General features: G+C 41.0%; 1 protein-coding gene across 2 annotated transcripts in view; it reads right to left on the bottom strand.

Moving 5' to 3' along the window:
* Nucleotides 1-873: 873 nt before the first annotated feature.
* Nucleotides 874-23,792, bottom strand: part of wnt5a (wingless-type MMTV integration site family, member 5a) — a 57,536-nt gene continuing 34,617 nt past the window's right edge. Inside the window, exons 1-5 of one of the 2 annotated variants that reach the window (XM_063465474.1) lie at nt 11,991-13,029; nt 9,070-9,218; nt 6,204-6,451; nt 3,374-3,666; nt 874-2,742 (exon numbers count right to left, since the gene is read on the bottom strand). In XM_063465474.1, coding sequence (XP_063321544.1) covers nt 2,284-2,742; nt 3,374-3,666; nt 6,204-6,451; nt 9,070-9,206 — 1,137 coding nt within the window. In that variant the 5' untranslated portion in view covers nt 9,207-9,218; nt 11,991-13,029 and the 3' untranslated portion in view covers nt 874-2,283. Of the gene's footprint in view, nt 2,743-3,373; nt 3,667-6,203; nt 6,452-9,069; nt 9,219-11,990; nt 13,030-23,792 lie in introns of those variants that run through there. The other variant, XM_063465473.1, reaches the window with a different exon arrangement.

Here is a 23,792-nt window from a genome sequence, read left to right as displayed (position 1 = left end):
GCAGTTCTCTGGGTGAAAATGCCAGAGGAGCATGGCCAGATGACTCATGCAGTAAGACCTTGAAGCAGATGAACTACAGTAGCAGAAGATCACACCAGGCGTCACGTCGGTCGTCTAAGAACAAGAAAGTGAGTATACAGTTCACACGGGCTCACCAAAATTGGACAATAAAAGATTCAAATGTTGCATCATTCAGATGGTAGGTTGAGAATCTGATGTAAACTACATGAATGACTGGATCAGTGCTGCCTTGTATCAGCAGCTCAGGCTGCTGGTCATGGTGTAATGGTGTGCGGGATATCGTCCTAGTACTTTGGGCCCACTAGTACCAACTGAGCGTGGTTTAAATGTCACAGCCTACCTGAGTATTGTTGCTGACCATCTCTATCCCTTTACAAACACATTGTGTCCATCTTCTGAAAGGCGCTCCCAGCAGGATAACAAAGCTCAAACTATTGCAACTGATTTCTAAAAAAAAGGCAATGAGTTTTTGGTACTCAAAAAGTCATAGTTACATCTCAAACCAATAGAGAGCCTTTGGGATGTGGTGGAATGGGAGACTCAAATCAGCAGCAACTGCGTGATGGCATCTTATCAATATTGATCAAAATCTCTGAGAAAGGTTCCCAACACTTTAACTTATGCAAAACTGAGGTAGTTCTGAAGGCAAAAGGTGTCCAACCCAGATATAGAAATATGTACTTTAAGTGTCCAGTGGGTGTGTCTCAATAAGTTTTTGGCATATGCATTTAGTAATGTATATGCAAGAAGGAAAATCTTTATTTGGAGGAAGAAAAAAAAAAAACTCAAGGAGGCACAGACAACATGATTAAAGACTGAGTAAAATACTTCCTCGTTGGTTTTACACTCGGTATTTATTGAAACAAAGTAGAGCATTGAGCCAATTTGTAAAAAATAACAAAATATTTGCTATAGCACATTAAGTTTAACAAACCTCAAATTCATAGAGAAGCTTATAAATATACATAGTTGGATTGGTAGAAATAGTTTGTCTAGCGAGAATCATCACAGGGATAGTGAGAAGTTAACTGAGTGGTACTGGAAATCTGTGGCAGCATCGTAACCTGAACACCTGTGATACAATGTGTGTAAGAGTAAAGCTAAGCATGAGTATGAATTGGTTCCACGACGATAAGGTGCATTTCCCTTTTGCAAAAACAGTGAGGAGCCGCATTAGTGAGAATTACAGTTTAAAAAGTGACCCAAGAACTTTGGGATGCCTGCCTAATTATTAGTCTATTATGAAGATGATGCTTTTCTGCTGAAAGCTAAAACGAGGATCTGTTTTAGGAAAATAAATACAGTTTACTGATTGGTTTGTTGGATAGACGTACTATATACACAGTGTGGAATATTTCTCCACTGTACCACAACATTGCCCATATATATTTAAACCGTGTTAAGTATTGTAGAATAATGTTAAATGGATAATTTGAAGTAATATGGAAAAATTGTAGGCTATAATATTGATATAACGATAACAGCTGAACAGACACATACAGACATGTTTAAGCCTCTGTATCAAAGTGCATAATGATGGAGGGCTTGTTGCAGCACCTGGGGAACTCTAAGGCATCTGGGACAGCTTAGTAAAAATGGCCCAATCCCCAAAATAGCCCTCTTCTTGTGCCCATTGTACTCCAAGGACTCGTACAAACCGACAGTGTTCCTTACTGTACATGTGGTGAAGGGGGACAAGCAGACTTCAGTAACGATGTGAAGGCTGGTCTGGGAATAGGCCCTTGAAAAACACATCCATAGACTACAGCACACGTTCTCCTCTTAATAGTCTCTCTCTCCAAACAACAAAATAGGACCTTTTGTCAATTATGCCACAAAAATTAAACCTTACTCATCTATGAAAATGAACAGCACAGTCCAATTTTTAAAACGTTGTGACCCATTTCCTCTACAGAGACAAGAAAAATGGCCTTTTCTGTGGTTTAAAAAAACAAAAACAAAAAAACAGTTAAAAGGAACCATGGTATAAAATTTCCAGCCAGATTTAAAAGTTTTCTGCTGATGACCGGGCCAAAATAAAACATTACAATCTGAAAATAAATATTTCACAATACTCTCAGTTTCTGAGGACATATGATTTTTTTAAGTCTTTTTGCAATGGCATAATTGTTTAACTCTATAAATATAATTTATATAGTTTCTTTCTTCCATTCTCTCTGTGTTCAGCTCCTCTGCTCATGAATACACACAGATTTATGCCCATTATCTGCAAGCAAATACACACAGGCAACACTCTTCTTCTCACTTGCAGACAAATTGGTCTACGACTTTGGTGCAGCGCTTGCACTTGACGTAGCAGCACCAGTGGAACTTGCAGTGGCACCGCTCCACTATTTGGGCCTTGTACTGGTCATAACCTCTGCCGCAGCACATCAGCTCACACCCATCCATGCCCTCTGAGGTCTTGTTGCAAAGCCGCCCCACTGTGCCCAAAGAGCCTGTGCTTTGGTTCTTCAAGCAGTAGTCTGGACTTTGCTCGATGTACACCAGGTCATGGTTCGTGGGAGGGTTGAACCTACTGTGCATCTGCACCAGCTTTCCTCTTGAGTTGAGTTTCATGGCTACGGCACTGTCATACTTTTCCTTCAGTGCGTCGCCCACCTTGCGGAAGTCGGCCAGCTGCAGCCAGCAGGTCTTCAGGCTGCAGGAACCTGATACTCCGTGGCACTTGCAGGACACGTGGGCAAGGTCTGACACAATCTTGAGAAAAAGAAGAATGGGAGAGAAACAAAAACAACAGGTTGCATAATTATTATTCTTCAGAAAACGGAAAAAAAGAAAAGAAACTTGACCACATGCTTCGTGCTGTAAATTCACCCTGCCTGTATAAATATTTGAATAATGTGCTGCTCTTGATCTCATGAGGCATCACTTTGCTAAAAAGGACAGAAAGTGCAGGGTGCTCCAGGGTGCAGTGATGTCCACTCGTTTGTCCTCCTTGAAAGAGTACAGCCTGGCAATCTGGCATTACGATTCCTTTGAGGTGGTTTCAAGATGTTTTAAAAGGAAAAGAAACTCCAGAGCTGTCTCCAGTGACTCCATCTTTTCATAGATCAAAGCCTCAGGAGAGGAGAGCAGATGGAGCTGTTACACAGATGATCAGTGGAAACCTGTCTGATTGACCTGGACTGGACTATCTCACTTTAAAAAAAAACAAACAAAAAACAAAAAAAAACAAAAACAAAAAAAACCCTTTCAAGCTCTGGTTGGTCTATTTTGGAGCTTGAAGTATATACACGTCTCTCTGCTTGTTTTTAATCTTTAAAAAATAAAAAATAAAATAAAAGATTTCTGTGTGCACGTGTATGTGTATATGACTCGGCCATCTTACCCTCCGTCCTGCCTCATTATTGTGAAGATTCATCAACAGCCGTGCATTCTCGTGTGAGCCTTTGGGAAAGCTCTTCTCCCTCTCACGGGCATCCACGAACTCCCTGGAGAACCTATAGCCATAGTTGAGGTTGTCTCCGCAGCCGCCCCAAAGCCAGTCTCGGGGAAGATCTTTGGGGCGAGCAGCACGACTGCACCCACAGCTGGAAAGCTCACCCTCTCTGCAGGCCCGGCTCACAGCGTTCACCACTCCGGCGGCACTTATGGCATACGTGAATGCCGTTTCTCGACTGCCTGCAGATACAAATACCACATGACATTTGAAACAATACAAGACAAGAGTAAAGATCCAAATTTTGTTTTAAGCTGCCCAATTTTAAAAACACTGCGACCCATGAGACAAGAAAACTGATCTCCATCCACTCCTTTCATTTTTGTAGGTTAAGCATGCACGTTTCTTCTGTAGCCAGTGGATCTCACCATCATTTTGCTTTAAGTGTGCGTGTATGGCATTTTGAGATGTGATGTCATTTGACAGCATTCACCATACACTTAAGATTACAGAGCACTTCAGCCAAGCGCTGCAGAGTCGTCATCAACAACATGTTGAACAGTGTAATCTGGTTTGCTGTTATTGGGCTTCAGCCAGAGAGAAGACGGCGCCCTCCAGTGACAGAGATCCTTCTTAACAAGTCTCTGCCATTTCACCCAAATTGAAAGTGACAACGGTTCTTTTAGTTTATCTGTCATGACTGAGTGATTCTGGAGCCGCTGTACATTAATTCCAACTGTTTCTACCCTCAACATTTCCTCTATAGAGTCAAGACTTTGGGTGACTTTATAAAAAAAAAAAAAAAAAAAAGGGCAGAAAATTGCACATAAGCAGTTTTTGTCACTGTACGAAGCCACAGACCAGAAGAGAAAATTAACTAAAGAAGAAACAGACTACCAAACTATGAAGCCGTGTGTTGACACTGAAGACGAGGACTGCTACACAATAAAAACGCACAGCTCATATACATGCTAGGTCAAACCTTTAGAGACTATGCTATAATGACAATAACATATGGACAGAGTGAGATGAGGGAAACAAAGGCGAGTGAAAAGATAAGTCAAGAAAGAGACGGAAAAGAAAAGAAAAGAAAACAAGCAATATAAGAAAAGAAACACATTTAATATTCCAAAAAGGAAGAAAAAGACAAAGTGGAAGAAAAGATGAATAAAGAAACCTCCTGGAGAGGCTAAAAGAGATCCAGGTGGGAAATACTGCTAGAAGCATTAGTGATCAGAGAGCGTGGTGGGGGGTTTATTAGGTTAGTACAACTTTTAATCCAGCCTGAGAATAGTGGCCTAACGGTGGACCTGTAGACAGACAAACTGTCGTCTCCCACGCTGCTGTCGCCCTTCTAATGTCCCCCACCCTCGAGCTAGCCAAGCCATGCAAGGGAAAGAGTCTGAACCCAGCCACGCCAGCACCCCCTGGAGCTACGCTTTAAATCACCAGCAGTGTCCTAAGCCAGCAGACAGTAAGACAGGCTTTCATATGGACAGCTATAGAGGGGAGGACATGTTTACATGGCCCAAGGTGGACTGAGATGGGATCACTGTTTGGGAGGAAGTGGGAGGGAGAAGAGGAATGGGAGGAGAACGGCTGCTTATGAAGAATCATTTGTGGAAAGGGAGTAAGGACCAGAGACACGCCAGGCAGAATCACCGAGAACAGTGTCAAAAGCTACACACAGAAGTACAGCGCGTTAAATGGTCATGCAACATGAATGAAACGGTGCGATATCCACATGTCCATTCAAATCGTTTCAGCTCTGAGGACTAACTCCACCCCAGTACAGTTCAAGTAAACTAATATTTTTTTGTACACAAAAATGTTCCAGTTAGAAAGGTCGTCTGCAAACACAGTAAGTGGAATACTTTTCTGAATAAATAGTCACCATAGAAACTACTGACCATGTATCCTGTAGATAATCCAGAGAAAAGGTAACACTACATTTCAAATAAATTTCATGTATTCCATTACATTTCCTTAGTTTGACAACACACATCCAATCAGTGTCTGCAACTGATTTAATTTGGCTAAACTAAACACTAAAGACAAACTAAAAATAAATTTGAAAAATGGCCAAACTGGAAGATCTGACCCATTTAGATTTTGCCAGCAGCATCCTAAGCTGCTCCAACATTCAAGTAAAACTGGAACAATGTGTGTTTAATGATAGGACCCAAGAACAGGACTTGATTTTAGGGATTGGAAAGCTCTTGAACTTTCTATAAGAGACAAACAGACAATGTAATCTCTGACATGGTGATATATTGGTCCATATACTCATAGCACTCCCCTTACTTGTAAATATACAGAGTCAGCTACAGTCCAGAATTTGTGTGTCTGCATGTGTATGTGCGTCTTTGTGTATTAGACTGTCTCCCATTCATCAGGGGGGGAAAGCAGATTCTCTGACTCCCTCCTGCTCCATATCAGGGGGCTGGTTTAGCAAGCCAAAGCCACATGTGATTTATCTAGCAACCTCACCCACCAACTATTCCCTCCACACAGCTGCTGAGCATCAGCAGCCCCATACATTTTACACACTTTTCACAAACATAAAAAAAGGGTCAGTGACTCAGAAAGAAAGAAGAAAAGAAAAAGACATAAAATATAAAAATTCTAAATAACCCTGCTATATCTGGTACATACAGGAAATGTGCATATCAACATGTTGGTGAATACAGTTATGAAGTGTTATCTTTGTTAGTTTCCTGTGTCTTTGTGTACGGGTTTCTTAGAATATACGGCATGTCATACAGCCTTTGTCTCTTACCTATTTGCATGACCCGTCCAAAAACGGAGGAGTTGTCCACCGTGCTGCAGTTCCAGCGCCGATGTCTGAACTGGTACTGGCACTCTCTGATGCCTGTCTTGGCACCTTCACCAATGTACTGCATGTGGTCCTGGTAGAGCTGGCACAGTTTCTTCTGGCCCTGTGACAGGCCCACCAGCTGGCTGCACAGAGGCTGGGCGCCGATGATGTAGGCCTCTGGGATTAGTAAAGGGTTCATGGCCAGAGACCTGCATGAAGGGGACACACAGTGCAGTGTTTTCAGTCATGTGTCATTAAAACAAATGCATCCAAGTTGTTGGGCCAACACTGCAATCAGCAGCTGATTTCACTTGATTGGGTTCTCTCCATTGATGATGAAACTATGTTAATCAGTGAAATGGAGGTGCAGTTAGTTACTGGGTGGAGTAAAACCCTGTACACTCTTATCCTTTAATGTCAGAGGACAGTCGATTTGAAAGTCATTTAGAGCCAAGAATATACAGCGAGTGAAGCTTAGACAAGGGGGAAAAAGAGTAGTCAGAAGATAAAGATGAAAGGAAAAGAAAGAAACACAGATGTATGAAGGAAATAAAGGGCTACGTTTTAAAAACATACCACTGTTGTCAGCCTCTTAACACTTGGTTTAGACAAACGAAAGCTCATGCTCCGGCATCACCAGTGGCTGACTACATGGAGCTGTGACCACTGTAATTACTTTTGAGTTGAACAATTTTTTTACAGCTTTTTATTTTATTTTTTTTAATTAATAAAAGACACAAAGCTGTTATAAGGAAAGAGTTGATACTACTAGATTCCCTACGCTGGCTAAAACTGTGAATTTAGAATGAGTTTAAGGTTCTTTATGTGGCTATAAAGCCACGCATTGGTTGGCTCCCGGGTGTATTTAAGAAGTTCTCTGCCCCTATGCTGCTAGGTCTCTTAAATCCTCTGGGCAACTGCTTTTAACTGCCCCATGATCGAGGTTAGTGGGAGATTTTTGTGGCGGGAGCTCCAATGAACTGGAACAGCCTTCCTCTCACAATCAAATGCTACCCGCCTTGCAGGACTTAAAGAAAAAACAAAACAAAACAACAACAATAACATGTACACATTTTAAATGACCCTTGGACATTTTTAGTCACCTTAGTATTTTTATATTAATTTAAAAAAAAAAAAAAATCTCACAACTTCTGATATCATTCCACAATGTTGTTGTTATATAGTTTGTGTTTTTTGCACCCATTTTTGATGTTACTTGTCCAATGAAGGTATACAGCTCTTTGCCCAAATTCATTTATTTTAAAACAGGACATTTTTTTCCAAACTGAATTATATAAGGATTTCCATGTGTATTTCAAAATGTGTATTTTTTTCCATCTTAACTTTAAGTTATGTAAAGGCCGGTATGTTTTAAAAGAAACGTGTAGCTTACTATAAAAATATATATAAAAACACATATATATGATTAATTCTCATAGGTTTTCTCAAGTGCATTTCCTCATGTCAACTCAATCGACCAAGAGTAAAATTCAACAGTTGTGTAACTTCTTATATCACCAGATCATTTCAGCTAAAATAATTGTTCCGTTCAATTTTGTGGAAGAGAAACACAAAAACAAAGAGAAGGGGCGAGCGAGAGAGAGCGAGACAGAGCGAGAGAGAGCGAGGAAGAAGGAAACACCAGTATGAGCATCTGGTTCCAGGCCACAGGACAATTAGAGCGGCCCATCTCAGAGCCCCCAGAGAGAGACAATTAGCCCCTAGTGTAACCTGATAGACTAAGGAAACTCAGCGGCAAGGAAACACAGAGGGAATACGCAGAAACATACACAGATATACACAAACAGGCACACAGTAGAAAGGGGAAGAAAAAAAAAAATCATGCACACTAGTGCAGTCTGATGCTCTGTCTCACAAACATGCAATGAGCGCGCTCACAACTCCAACACTCCAAAACACTAACACCTGTGTGTCCTCTCGAAAAGGAAACTGACAGACACACACAGTGTGAACATCCTTTCCAGGGTCTGCTCTGTAGTAATGTGCGAGTCCTCAGCTGCAGGACTAATTTGAGTTGTTTCAACTTTAATGTAGCTTCCTACTAAGCTTAATTAGTTTGTATCTGTATAAAATCTTTGAAATTATTTGTTTACATTGTTATTTTTCTATAACTCTACCAGCAGAGTATGTCACTATTTGCTCCACTGGAAAATAAAAATATTTTCTAAGAAGTTTTGGGTTAAATGTCCAATGTTCTGAACAGGAGCTCTGATTGGGATACATAAATATTCACCAAGTGTATAAACACAGAGAGAGCTACTGGATGTCAAGCGTTGTGATTATCAGAAGTGCTAGGTGTGTTGAAAATATAGACTTCTCTTTTAATGGAAGCAGGACATGTATACACACACACACACACACACACACACACACACACACACACACACACACACACAGATCGTATTTGCAAATATTTGGACGCAGACTCGGAAACCACAGCATTCTATGTTTTTTTGCAATATTCATAATTTTGGTTTGGCAAAAATTTGGCACTGAGAAAAAAAAGTAAGGGAGAGAAAGTTTTCTTGCAAAGCTAATGGTATACACAGAGTATGCCATATAGAACACACATATACAGGCCTCAACAAATAAACACTTAAAAAAAAAAAAAAAAAACCCAAAAAACCAGTCAGTATCACCTATATGTAACTTTTTGCCAAGTCTTTTTAGGCACTGCTGTCCTATTTACAAATTAGCGTATGACAGAAAAGAGAAAGAATGACAAGTAAACACACTTCAAAGGCGCACACTGAACAAATTAAGACTCACACAATTGCTGGCATATGGAAAGAAAATTTTTGCATACCACCATGAGTTGGCCTCCACCACCACCTGCATGAGGAGAGTGAGGAGTGTGAGGGCAAAGACACAGTGTCTGGAGTCCAACACGCTGCCAAAGGGCCAGCAAATCGGCCGACGCACACAGCCTAGCCCCAGGTTCATACTGCCAGTGATCTGAAGGAGAACAGAACAGGATACTTGTCAGTCTGCCTGCTTGACTAGATGTTTGTTTCTCATGCACAACTTTGGGGCATATTATGGAAAGAAAAGGGCAATATGTGCAGAGAAAATATTCTTTCAGCTGGATTGCTGTATATTTTACATCTCATTTACATGCGCGTGTGTGATGAAATCCCTGTAGCCATCACTGCTTGCACAGCAGAGCAGTCATTTGGCAACATATCAGAGTGTGAATCACACAAGACTGATAGACATACAGCCAGAGAAGACACAATGACTATGAAACCCCCGCAAGACACATTCCAGACATTTCACTTTAAGGCACAGAGAGACAGACTGAGAAGTGCTAGTTAGACAATTTAATTTAAACTTATTTTTAACAAATATTAATGCATTTTAACGAAAAGGGCCGTGGGTTGGTTTTTTTTTTTAAGGCCAATAAAAATAAAACATAACTGTAGCTCTCCAAGTTCCGCTTTTATATACATTTCTGGGAGACCCACCTGAGAATGCTGAGAATGTTTTGTTTATTTGAAAAACTATAATAAAACTGTTTTTAAAACAAATAATTTTAATTCGTTTTTTTAAATCGTGGGTAATTGAATTAATTATAATAAAAAACGCGGATTTTTTTTTTTTTTTAAAGATAGACTTTACTTTTTAATTGTTCCATTTTCCGTAACTGCGAAAAGTGGCGATTAAACGTGTAATCTGACAGAGGCCTAATGGACATCTCTTTATGTAATTAGCCTATATTAAGATTAATTTTTCTGCTTATTAATTGAAAATGGATCTGACAGCAGCCAGGTGGCGGGGGAATGACGACCGGATACTTCGCAGCTTTTGCGCAAAGAAAACCGCACAGAATTTTTTTTTTTTTAAAAAGAAAGAAAAGAAAGAAAATGTCAATTATCTGCGTACAACAGCACAGCTTTGTTGCCATTTTGGCAGAAAATTAGGTCAAATAATTACTCCTAAATTTGCGAGTTAAAACGATGTGCCAGCCTTCCATCTTGTTCGTGTGTGAATTTTTGGGATCGAGAGCAAGTCTAATTTGTCACGCTGCATTATTTTCCAGGGTTGAGTCGTGGAGACCTGGGCCTGCCTAAGACTCATTAAAAACAAGGCCAAGTTCACCGTCACTCACCCAGCGCGCGCGCACACTCGCGCACAACACACACACGAACACGTGCTTTTGGTTTGCGTGCTGCCTCGTAATAGTTGGTGAAGTTATGTTCTTCGCAGTTCCTCCACATAAATTAAAAGCAATAATCCACAGAGGGCGGCTGTTTTACACTGATTTTAAACCACTAATTGGAGCTGTTATGCCTGAAAGGAAGTGGATTTTTTTTAATATTTTAAAACATTTTTGTAATTTATCGATAATCAATTAAATATTATTTTTGGCAAAACAGTTTGCTAGGAGTAGCTGAACAGCGATGGTGACTCGTGACTCACAGGGTTCATTTGGCAGATTGAGTCATGGAGCTACACGGTAGGTGCGCGCATTGATCTGACAATTCACATCTGAGTTTCATCCACTCAGAACAAAGAAGAGTATTCGTTTGTATAAATATTAAATTTTTTTTCCATCGACGGCACAAACTAACTTTATTAATATGAATATGATTTTTTTTTATATCAGTTTTGTATAAGCTAAGCAAATCCTGCGTTCAGTGATCCTTGGAAACGATTTGACCCGAGCGAGGTATTCATAGGACATGGCCGGATGACTGATGGCTATCCTGCAGAGTTTTGTCAGTCAAAGTGGTATCTAGCTAAATGAACAAATTTCAGCTAGAATGATAAAGCAGTAGGCAGTACTTCAGTCAATGTTAATTTCAGGGGGTATTTTAAAGAGCCATATGGCACTAAAACCGAGAGAGCACGCATAGGAGGGGCAGAAAAAAAGTCTGCCTTTTAGGACTAGAACTAGAGCTGGGAATAACTCAAACCCGGGCCTAGATATTACCCCGTTCTGGTCTTGTGTTGTTAAAACGCTTGGAAACTATTTAAAATATCATTAAACAGATTAATTGTGTTTTAAAAGTTTTAGCAACAATAAACTGTGAAAAATGTGAAGGACCGGTCTATTTAAAAAAAACAAAAAACAAAAACAAAAGAACAACATATTTACAGTCTGACGTGCATCTTAAAGTCGACAGCTATCATGTATGCTGACTGTGAATAAAACGAGTTACACTAGGCTTTTTTTGGGTGTGGATGCGCGGGGTGGTGGGGAATGAGAAAGAAAAATGTATCAGGTAAAAAAAAGAAATACATCTATTTTTATACATATAAAACACTCATTAATGACTGAAATATTGTGTGCATCTAACAGGACAAGATGATGAGCGTTTTTTTCCCTGTCTGCCCCGATGTTTACACAAAACCAGGAGAGGGAGCCAGGTACAAGGAGTTGAAGGGAGCAGCAGAGAACACTGCCTGTTCACTTAACAATAGAATACTGTTCGTTAAAAAGCAGGCTTTTAAGCAGAAATCATGTGCATTTCTAACAAATACTGTGCTTTTTTTTATTTAATGTTTGCACAATAGGGAAGTACCAAGTACGAAACGGCTGTCAGGCAAGGGGAATGGGGGGTGGGCACATGTTTCACACATCACATCTGTCAAGCACTTTTGTCCACATCCAGAGCCTGTATAAGTTCAAAAACATCCCACTGAAACACACATTTTCCACTCTTTAAGATAAACTGTGGCTGGGATGGAAAACTGAGTCAACTAGGAGACGTATAGACTACTCACCGGGGAGCACAGCCCGTTAGAAGTCGTAATCCACTCTCTGCAGACGATATCAAACCAATAATCACAGTGCAGGCCAGGTGGATTTAAGATTTCCTTTTCCGCTGCACTCAAGGCAAGTACCGTAGTTTCTTTTTTTCGTTTACCCCGGTATCTCTTGGAAAATGCCTGGTTGGGATGAACAAAGTGCAACTCAGGGAGTCAAAGCTGAGAGTTCTTCAGGTTTAGTGTTTGACGCACACCTCGAAAAAAAAAAAAAAAATCAGTGCAAGCGCTCCGTGCGCTTAACAGCTTAAAGTCTGGTAGTAAGCAGCGGGATGGATAAAGTATCTAGTGACAGTGTGTGGAAATAGTCCTTTCCTTTCACGATTCAGTGCGTGACTTTGCGGTACCTATTAACAAATACAACCACCTACGGCAACCCAAAGCGCCACTGGCGGAAACCTAACTGTTGATTCGCTTCTAATTAAAAGCAGCATGAAACTTGTCTGTCCAAGTGGAAAATTGTCCCAGAATCCAGCTAAACTATACCACAAGAAGAAGAAGAAAAAAAACGTGTAAAAATGTTAAGACAATTAATTCCAGCCGATCACACGCTCACGCCACGGCGCGTTTTACCTGCGGAAAGATCCACACGGTGATCCTCGCCACAAACGACTTGTCAATTTACCTTCCATTCTGTGCAAAAAAACAAAAACGACTCAAGACAATTCCCCAACTCGAATTAAAAGTCTCCAGTCTCAAAAAAGTAAGTCATTCATCCGCCTCACCGAAAAAAATAAATAAAAACATTAATTGATCGGCTCCAGACTTTATGCTCCAAAAACTTTCCGCGCGGACTATCTCCAAACAGTGCGGCTTGGCGAGCGCGCACGGTGCTAGGGGGAGGAAAAGAGCACAGCGTGTGAACAACAGCGGCTTTTCTGAAGCTCCAAGTGCGTCGTCCTCCCACACCGTCTGTGTTGAAGTGCAAAAAACTATCCCTCCCTCTTTTCTCTTCTCCCCTCTCTCGTTCTCTCTCTCTCTCTCTCTCTCTCACCTGCTCCCCGGTCGCCTCCTCTCTCAAACTAGCACATTGCTGCATTGATGCGCGGAGCAAAACCTTCACATGGCGCATGCGCTTCACATTTCTCCTCAAATCCCTCTTTTCTTCTTCCAGTCACCAACTTTCAACAACCAAGGAATTTCAACGTAGTTGGAATTGAGGAGAGAGAGAGAGAGAGAGAGAGAGAGAAGCGAGGAGGGGCGGAACAGGCTGTTACAAAACAAGCGTCTCTATTACCTAAAACAAACTTATAAAGCACCCGAGGCTATTACCCTATCCATACCAGAGCAGCGTTTGGATTTTCACTGGCAGCAGATCGAGTTACCACTCAGTAAAATCAAGACAAGCAGGTCCATATCATGTGCTTATACAGGCTGCTCTCATCACCTAAGTGCCCGTGAGCATTACAGTCATTATAAATAGCTCCCAGGCATAATAATTATTATTTTATGGTACGTTATCTCAAAACATGCTGCAGGAATCTGTCAGCTTATAGTTCGATATTTTTCACGGAGTACAGTCTGAGGGTAAAGTGTTCAATCCTTTTAATGTGTCACACTGTAGATTACTCAGTATGTACACAATGAGGCCATTCAAGGGTGAAAGACGTGTAGTTTTCAATTGCGATGGACAGAACCTGGTTTGGTTTGAGGAAACAGAGATAGGATAACAGTCAGTGAAAGAAGTAAAACAATGCTAAAATTAATGCAAGGAGACAGTCACCTGTATATCTGGCTGTGGACCAAAATAAAGACTTGCTTTTAACTGATAGAGGAGCGGAGATGATTACACTGATGTAGTTGCCTTAATTAAATGCCATCAATCTCGCAGGTCTGCTACCTTTCCTTTACATTATGTGATGGAAAATGCCTGATTTGGCTCTCAGCTAGCTTTTTTTTTTGTGACGTTTTTTACAGCACTTGGACAAAATCCAAGTGTAAGCTGTATTTTCTTTCAAATGAGCTACTTAGTATAAAGTGATGCAAAGCTATATTTTTACATTTTTTTTTATACGTGGTGGTGCAGTGATTACCACTGTTCCCTGGTAGGTGAAGGTTGTGGGTTTGAACAGTCTGAGTCCTTTCTGTGCAGTGATGGACTTCTTAGCTGTGCTTAATGTTCCCCTGCATCTGGACCAGTGAGAACTGCCATATAGACTCCAGTCCCATAGTCACCGCATATGATCTAACAGTAGCCATCAAGTTTTAACACCACATGCCATGTGTGTAATTGAAAGCTGAATCTTATTATATATTGAGACTTAATATTAACAATGCTTATTTTTGCCAGACAAGTTTTTGGTTTTTTCACACAGTGTAGGACTGTAATAGTATTGTTGTGTCGTCATAGCTGCGACAGCATTGAGTCCTGGGGATTTTTGGCTCACAACGTTACCATGTTGAATGCTGGAGACTTCTGACTGTGTCAGAGAACACTTTAAAACATCCTTAGCCACCCCCCACCACTACCCAGCACCACCATGCCTCACTACCCCTACCTCCCCACAAGTCCCCCTAGGATAAAAAAAAAAGGGCAACATCTGGCTGAGTTTATGAGGGAGAAAGAGAGAGAGAATTGGTAGACCATGAAAACCGAAAAAAAGGAAAAAAAAATTCTTTCTCGGGCAGTGCAAGAAACTATTGTTGTAGATGCCATTAGTGGCGGGGCAACTTTAAACTTGTGAAAAATACTCGTTGTTGCACTCATATTTATCAATAATCCCAGCATTAGTGCTCACGCTGTAGTCTCGCTGATAAAGCACACACAGTTTGCACAGTTCTTGTGAAACCAATATTTTATTCAAACAACAGAAACAGGCTGATCACTGCAAACCACTGTGGAAGAAGTCAAGGGCGACTGCTGTTACCCCCAAACTTTCATATCATCACAACCAAGACAGTGTAGCACAAAACCACACACACACGCACGCACACACACACTACAAAAACTGTACATATTAGGTAACAACCAAATGAAAACACCGCTATGCTGCTAAATTAAACTGCAATTGTACATTGTCATCACATCAGGTCAAGCTCCAGTACAGTGAAAAAAAGTATTAATGCAAGACACTTCATTATAATCAGATTAGTCACTCAGATTCACAGATCAATAGACAGTAACATAATACACCACTCGTTGAAATCAGAACAATAAGTCACATGAATCTGTGATATTTAAAAAAAAAAAGAAGAAGAAGAAGAAAAGTGGCACTCAAATAGTTTCAGCTGTAGAAAATCAAACAGAACATGAAAGTGGTTCATTAAACAATGAAGGGAAGGCAAGACGAACACAAGGAGAAATGTATACAGACTTTTCTTATAATAAGTTGGCTGCTTTGAGGTCAGCTGTGTTTTCCTCCCAGTTAACTAAGGACCCTATTTTTGGAAAAGAAGGAAGCTAATCATCAAACATTTTGTGGTGATCTCTCTGCAGGAAATGGGAGATGGGCAAGGGTGGTTTTACAAAGCACTCAGTTGCAGTGTCATTTCAGTAATTTATCTCAGCAGATATCTCCTTTGGCACAATACATTGAGAAGGTCTCTGTGGATTATGGATTACAAGGTCCGTGTTGTCATATTTACACAAGTCTGATATTTAGCTGCAAACATGAATACTTTTCATGCTACCATAAAAGAGTCTAGAGCTGGCATGAGTTTACTGCCAGCTCCTCTGGCTCAGCTCGGCCGCACTCATAGTCAACAGTTGTTTGGGGGACGGTTGATGAGAAGCCAGGACTCTGTAGCACCACGGTACTGTAAAATAAATCCAGCTTCCAATTGAAGAAAGCTGAAGAAATGAAGGCAGTGGACCGCTTGCCACAATGATGCCAGATGTTCTGATGAGGTGCATTCACACACAGTGTTCCCAGGTCTTCTGTGGGCCACTGCATACCAGTTGCTAGAATAACTCATTTCTGCCCATTTGAAAACTTCACCAGAATCCAAGTGTAACGGTGGGTGCTTGAGTGTGCATTTATATCGTGTTTAATCAGGTCTGGTGGTCACGATGGTGAAGGATATATGGGCCGGTGTATCTGTATTCTTGTAGCTGATGCCTGGTATTTGATTCCACGAGCTGTGAGAAGAAAGATTGAGAACAAAGTGAGTAAAACATGTAAAATGCAAAGAATACAACAAACAAAACAAACAAAAAAAAACAAATGCTAAACTCTCTGTGTCACATAGGTGTGTGAAAATGCATTTTCTAGTCTGTGACGTTAGGTTGTTTTTAATTTCCATGGTGATCTCCAAAGAGGTTACATCATAGAATTACATTGCTGGACAAACAGACCGCAGACAATAAAGTCCAGTGTGGACATTTTGTGTTTTTTATGCTATAGCTTGACCATTTTCTTCCTGTAACTGTCTGGCAAGTCTCCAGAGCTACTTAAGAATTCCCTAAATGCAGTTGGCAGCAACTCAAACATCAAGTGCTCATTAATAAAAAGAAAAAAAAAACCTATTGGAATGTGTCTGTTACTCAGGTCGCACAGCAGTCAGTAACAACTCACTTCTTTCCTGAGGGCTGTGAAACAATGATGTATGTCTGGTACGCTGGGGGCGCCTCATTGGCTGAGCAAACAGGCCCGAAAATAACTACCAATCACTGAAGACATTATCATCAGTCATCAGGGAGGGCATAGTGAAAGAACTTCAAGACAAACTTAGATATATGCACAGGTAAATACATAAAGATCCCAAAACACTTAAGTTGCATACAATTAATGGTAATTAACTGTCGCATCTTGGCTTGGTGTATGCTGCGTATAAAGAGAAATGTCAAATTACCAGTAATTGTTCTAGATTTGCTGGGCAGCTCACACTTTTTCTGCTTCACTTTGATTGGCTGCTCAGCAAAAAGAAAAAAAAGGACCATCCATTACAGCCAGAAGTAAATAAACAGGAATAGCAATTAAAGTGAAATCATTTGTTATGCAATGCAGGGTGTGTATGTGAGCATGTGTACATGTGACTGTTCTTGGATGTAAGTTTTACCAAATAAATATGTGCATGCGTGTGTATGTGAGAATTTGCCTAGGTGAGTTAGAGGCCATTCTCAGGTTTCATTGCCGTTGACTGCACTTAAATTAATGATTTGGAGGCCCAAGAATCAACAAATATGGCCCCCGGCAGGGCATAATGGAGAGCACGACCTGCCTGTGGATGTGTTTGAAGACTGCTCCTCTTTCTTCTCTGTCAGCACCTCACTACCTCCAGACAACAGACGCATTCACTACACAAACTCACATGCGACGCCTGCGTTCATGTTGTTAATGAGGAATTGTGTTGCTATGTGGTCATGAATGTGTGTATGCTTATCGACCTGTGATTATTTAACATGTCAGCATGTTGTGACAGAGTGTTAAAATCATATGAAACTTTTTGTTCCTTATTTGAAGTGTTGCCTTTGTGGTCACGACTTTTTCATTTCTTTTTCTTTTTTTTTTTGCAGCTTTACGAATGTGATAAAGCAAAGCATATTATGTCAGACAGGACCACGCGTTGGATAATTGAGTGAGCTCAGATGGCTCTGACAGGGTGCTTAAAGACCTTTCTGCCAAAAGGTCACTGTCCAAAGTTTTTTTTTTTACAGCTAAATCCACCAAAAGAAAAGTTACCTGCGTTCACTGCATTTCAGCTTAGTGAGGTAATAACTGTCACTGAGTCTATATTTGCTCTTATGACTTTATATGCCCCTTAAATTACTTGTTCCAGCGGATGTTCTTCCATTGCTTGAATGATGTGTAACAGAAATAACTTGCAGATATTTCCTTATGCAGTAATGCAAAAAAAAAGGGGGAAAAAAAGGAAGATGAGTTGAGAATTTGATGTTTGCCAGAAAGTGGCAAAGACATGTGGAGGAAGAGAAAATGGTTATGTGTAACGGTCTGGCAAAATGAAAACGGTAAAAGTGTTGGAATGTGATAAATTGCAGAATAATATGCAAACACTGACCCGAATCTTCAAAGTGCAACTACTGATAACCAAAACGTTAACAACTGACACTCATCCAACATATCCGATACCCTGCCATTATTACTAGGAGGGAAAAAAATGAAAGTACTAATACTAAACATAAATTTGCTTTATACTTTTAACTGGAAAGGTCTCAAACTCCAAACAGCCATTCCTTATCCCTATGTAACTTTCATCGTGCTTCCTACCCCTCCACTCCTGGCTTCCTTGACGATGGGGTACATGTGTGTAAATGATTAGTACCAAAATTAGCAACATCTGATGTTTATTTCAGGTTAAGGAGGTAAGTAAATAAATAAATGAATGAATGACTAGAAACACCGCCTTGTACCTCATTTTGTGACCAATGTTTTTATAGAAACATTGTGTAGAAATGATTCAGGAAGTGGATATTTCACTTTGTTATCTACTAGTCCGTCATGAGGATTGGATATAAAATCTCAGAGTCTGAATGCAAGCGGCTGAACCCCTTCTTGTCTTTAAGTGCTACTTATATAAACTTGTTGTTAAATGGATCCTTGCAGAGGTTTGGGACCACCAGTGTTAGAGTGCTGCTCTTTCACTTGGAATTACCCCTGTGGTTGGTGTTCTATCACTCCTAAAGAAAAAAGAGAAACACACTAAATTCAATTACCAGTACAAAGACACCCCCCAGCTCAGTCTACAGAGAGGGGAGACATAAAGCAAGTCAGTTGGTTGTATGATGATGAAGCTATTTAGGGTGAAATACAAGCATAGTGGGTGGGGATTTTTTTTTTCCTGTTCTGTCTTAATAGTCATGACTTCTGTTTTTTTGGAGGAAATCTGTAAATCCTGACATAGTATGTGACCATTCATATCATACCATATTTTGAAACTGCTGCCAGGAAATCTCTTATCATATATCAGAGCCTTACACTAGTGGTGACTAGATATGCTCCATGATGGTAAAAAACAAACAAACAAAAACAAAAAAGAAAGAAAGGTTAGTTCCCAGGAAATGCTTAAGGTGGTATGCAAAAAATGAAATTGTAAAGTGGGTGAGTCTGAAAGCACTAATCTGATGTCACACAATACTGTGAACTAAAAGCACTAAAAAAGGAGGAAAAAATAAAGCAAAAAAATTGAGATCACATGCCCATCCCATCATCCTAAAATCGTAGCCTTTTAAAACCCTTTAAATGTGGTCTACATCAGGAAGAGAAAGTATCTCCTCTCAACAATTGCTTCAAGAGCTTGCTCCTTCTTCCCTCGATCCCCCCCCCCACTCTTTCTTTCTTTCTTTCTTTCTTTTCTCTGCCTGACTTTTACAACTTCCTCCTGGTTGGGGCTGCAGCTCTAACCCAAACAAAACTCCATTTTTTAGTTATTGGCCCTCATGGCATGTAATGGAGAATCAAGCTAATTATCCCTACAGCTGTTTTCACTTGCTTTTTATGTAAGCAATACCTGGCTGATCCAGAGAGCAACAGTGAGGCCCTTCTTAGCGCTCCAGGCCTCCAGGCCGGCTGGAATTAGAGAGCAAAATGCCAGGTTTCCCTCCCCCGATACTGCCTGTGTGTACCCCTGAACCCATCTCCCAGCACACATCCCAGTCTAACTCAGCCAGACACAATCCCCCACACATCCAAAGCTTCTACGTCCACTCCCTATTACATCTCTCAGACTCTCGCTTTGATGTTTAACAAAGCTGCTCTTCAACAGCTTAGATGGATCTGTATGACAAGTGTTCATTTTCTTCCACTGATGGTCTCTGGCAATTAACGAAGGAGGAGAGCCAGGGTGTGGCTTGGGTTAAATTGGAACCGTCTCCTGCTGTCACAGGACTAAGAGACAGGGTGAGTGCAAAAACAAAAAGAAGATGGAGGGAAAGAGAGACAGAAGGGTAAATGCAGGGAGTGAGAGAGAGGGGGGTAAAAAGTAAAAGAAAACAATCCCTCACAGGCTAATTACATAATTTCCTTCATCTGAGCAAACACATGCTGGGTGAAAGCAAGTGTGAGCAAGCCCCACAGATGCCAGGCCAAGAGGTGCAGAGGAGACCCACTAACACAGTCTCTCTAGCAATGGACGGCTTGTGCCACAAAGGCGCTCGGCCAGATCTCAGAGGCAACGCCGTCTGCGCAGTTTGTAGCTTTTGTGGGAGTCATATCCACAACCTTAGTATCGATCCTCCCTTCCCCGGCAATCTCAGGGCAAAGTGACTCAGTGCAGATAAACAATTGCTGGTGTACTGTTTCCTTCATAACAGTCCATTCCTCACTGCAGCCAGAAATCTGTTCAGTACAAACACCACTAGGTGGAGTTGACTGTTGTTGAAAAAAATATATCTCATGTATCAAACTCATTAAACTCCCATGGAGAGGCAGCATGCATCTGTAAGTGAGTCGGACACCGTGTATGCCTCACATATGCTTTTTCTGAACTTTCCTCTTGCTCAAACACCACTTCGCTTGCTTGCGTCGGCTGTTTGCGTCTTTTCAAATAGACATCAGGTTGAAATAAGCACAGGCAAAGAGAGAGAGAGAAGGAGAACATAGTAGCAATTTCAAGACTTCTATTATTTCAGCAGAAATTACAGTTAAAACTATGCCAGCTTCAGAATGTAAAAGAGCAGTCCTCCCCTCCAACTCCCTCTCTCTCACTTTATTTTTTTCTGTCTCTAATCCGGTAAGGAATGATGGAAGGCTCTCTGTGGAATGGTGGTGAGTTCCCCGGGTCCAGCCAAGGTGTGCCAGTGTACTAATGATACGGGTAGAATCTGCAGTAGCTATTCCTAATGCGAAGGTTGTTTTGACATAGTCACATACACACACAGACACAAGTATGTAGGCATTCTTGCATTAAAAAAAAGCAGTACATGCTGCAAAAGGGTTACCGGTGGGACTTGCTAAAATATTCATCAATCATTTAAAAAGCCCTACAGTAAAAAAGAAACTATGTACATAAAAAAGCGCATTATGTTCATGCAAGTTCAAAAAACAGGTTTGCGCAACAACACTAAAAACTGGATGGGATTCTATCTCTCAGCTCCTAGTCTTTTTGATCTCTAACTAATCTCTGAGCTTTTTCCCTTATGATTCATCCTGCTTCCCTCTCCTTCTCTCTAAGCACAGTGTGAGTGGCAGTGTTTATGTTAGTGTGAGAAATGTGGAGAGTTCTACTGTGGGCCAGCTGCATGGTTGTCAAACTCTGTGTATGCAACCCACTACTGTACCTGCTTTTCATACTGAGACTAGTGCGTGAAAGCTACTTGCGTCTCATAACAACACCTTGACCTGGAGCTTGACCTTGACATGGAGCAGTAGCGGGCCATCAGAACCAGGGCCTAAGAGGCCTGAACATGCCTGCATCTTGAAAGCAGCACAGGCCCAGCCAGGCAGGGGAGACAAGTGAAACCTGAGCCCACATTAAAGAATCTCCATCAGGTAGGAGATCAGGAGAGGCCTCCATGATCTCAGTGTTTGCGGGGGTCTGGGCCTCTGAAGCCCTATCTCACCTCCATCTGGAAAGAGAATCTGAGGGTAGCCTGATGGTCCGATAAGAGGCCATGCCGACTGACATGGTAACAGCCTCTCACCCCCATTTGCAAAAAAACCAAAGTGGATGCAAGTCTAGTTGTAGTGCTCTCTCATGCTGGTGTGAGAGGGAGGTAGAGAGCTTGGTGTGGGGGTCTGGGAAGGAGGAGGGTGGGATGGCTGTAGGTGCATGGTGGCATCGAGGTAAATTGAAAATGCATGCAGTTTACAGAGACAAGTCTAGAGTTTAATGGGTATATTTTGTTTCTTTTAGTCTTTGTAAAATGGAACACACACACAGGTTTGCCTTAAATTAGGGCTATGTAGCTACAGCTGTATCAGTAATCAGTAACTATGCATGGCTGTGTGTGTGTGTGTGGAACAGTTGCATTTTTAGGTTCAACCCACTCAAATGCAACCAGAAAAAACATGTATGACTTTATGTGGTAATTATCGTATTTTATAAGGCAGGAAAATTTCTATGTAGGAGAGAGAAAGTGGGCTGGTGTCAAGACCTTTGCCTGCAAGATGGAAAAGAAGGAAGAGAAACGGTGAAAGCCCTACTCTGCACATAAAGCAATGTTAGTGTGCTATTTCCCTTCTATCATTATCACTTCTTTTCCTTATTTGCATTTGTGATAACACACGGTACAGGAATAAAGCTGGGTTTATTTAAGTAGTTTTCTAGGGTGCTGCTAATACTCCACCCTCCTCTTGATGTCTTCTCAAGATGACATCAACTCTACTGACCCATCAATTTTCACTCCTGACCCAACTAGTTGCTTCCTCTCTTTAACTGCCCATAGAGTCACTGTTTCTCCATATGTTCTTTATGGCCCACAGTTCAGTCCAGTTTCCGCTCTTAACTTGCCCTCCTATTACACCAGATAGAAGACAATAGATAAGAATATCTCGGACATGACAGAAGATGGTTGACCACACAAAATATTTTATAAATTTTCACCAGGTGGAACATGCATGAATAATAAATGGCGGATTATCACTCTTCATCTGTGACAAAGCAAAAAGGTTTTGAACATCTGCACTTCTGCCTAATTCTAAAATATGTGTGTAGATGTGTGGCTGGACAGAGAGACAAAAGAAATGAGGATTTGGATTTAAAATGGTTTGGTCAGTTTGGTCATCTCAGATCTACTTAGGATCACTGAAATCAGTTAAAAAAATAAATATGATCCCTGAGATCACAATCTGCTCTTAGGGAATACCAGGCTTACCTTAATGGAGGGGTGCGTATCTGCACCTGCATGTAGATCTGGGTTTGTGTGTGTCTGTGTACATAAATCAGCAGCTGTGTGTGTGTGTGGAACAGTTGTGTAAACAAAATCCGATCATAACGTCTATTCAGGAGCTAGAGGTATTTGAGGTAGACAAGTTCACATGGATGTGATTTGTGTTGAACGAGTGTTAGAACCTTTTCATCTGGTGATGAAAATAGCTCATTTTCCCCCCATGTGGGCGAGCGCTTAACTGATTCTGTTTGGTGGTTTACTCTCTGTTTAATAGGCGTGTGCATTTTTCTCACAAACCATGGTTTTGCCTGCTTCACTTGTGAACATTCAAATGGAAAAAGTGCAAAAACAAGTTTAAACCAAGTTTAAAGTCGAGCTTGATGTCAAGTGGACTGAGTGCCTTTGTGCTAGCACAGCTGCATTGTAGTACTTAATACCAGGTTAAGTCCAGTCTCAGGAAGAACCAATCATGACTCTGTTCCTGAGGTCAGTATAGCCCCAGGACACTATAGACACATAGGATATATACTGGGGATAAACAAGCAGGCTTTCTCAAAGCTTGGTGGTCTGCTAGCAATCTCCACAGTATGACCTCTGTGTCAGTGTGTGAAGGGAAAGAGTGAAGGAACATGTAATAAAAAAATAAGATGATTTTTCAAGCTGCTAATTCTGTGCACATTTAATAATAATATAGTTTTGATAGAGATCATAATAACACATTCATCTCAATTTATATGATACTACTTCCTATCTAGACTGATACCAGTATTAAATATGAATATCAGCAGGGGAGTGGTTTTAGTTGAAAATTGTGTTTGTGTGTATAGGTGCAGTTGTTAGACTAAACGAAGGGGTCTCACAGCCAGAGAGGACAATGTTGAAAAAAGGAGCAAAGTTTGATGGGAAAAAGGTGAGGGAGACGGTTTTGGTCAGGAATACGGCAACTTTGCAGCCTGAGAGTGGAGTAAAAAAGTGTGCGGTGGGGTAACTGCTGGTAAGACAGAGAGAGGGAGTCAGTGAAACAGACTATAGGG

The sequence above is a fragment of the Pelmatolapia mariae genome, linkage group LG20 (genome assembly GCF_036321145.2).
Source record: "Pelmatolapia mariae isolate MD_Pm_ZW linkage group LG20, Pm_UMD_F_2, whole genome shotgun sequence".
Lineage (NCBI taxonomy): Eukaryota > Metazoa > Chordata > Actinopteri > Cichliformes > Cichlidae > Pelmatolapia > Pelmatolapia mariae.
Note: the sequence above shows the minus strand (reverse complement) of the source record. Positions and strands in the feature narration are given on the sequence as shown.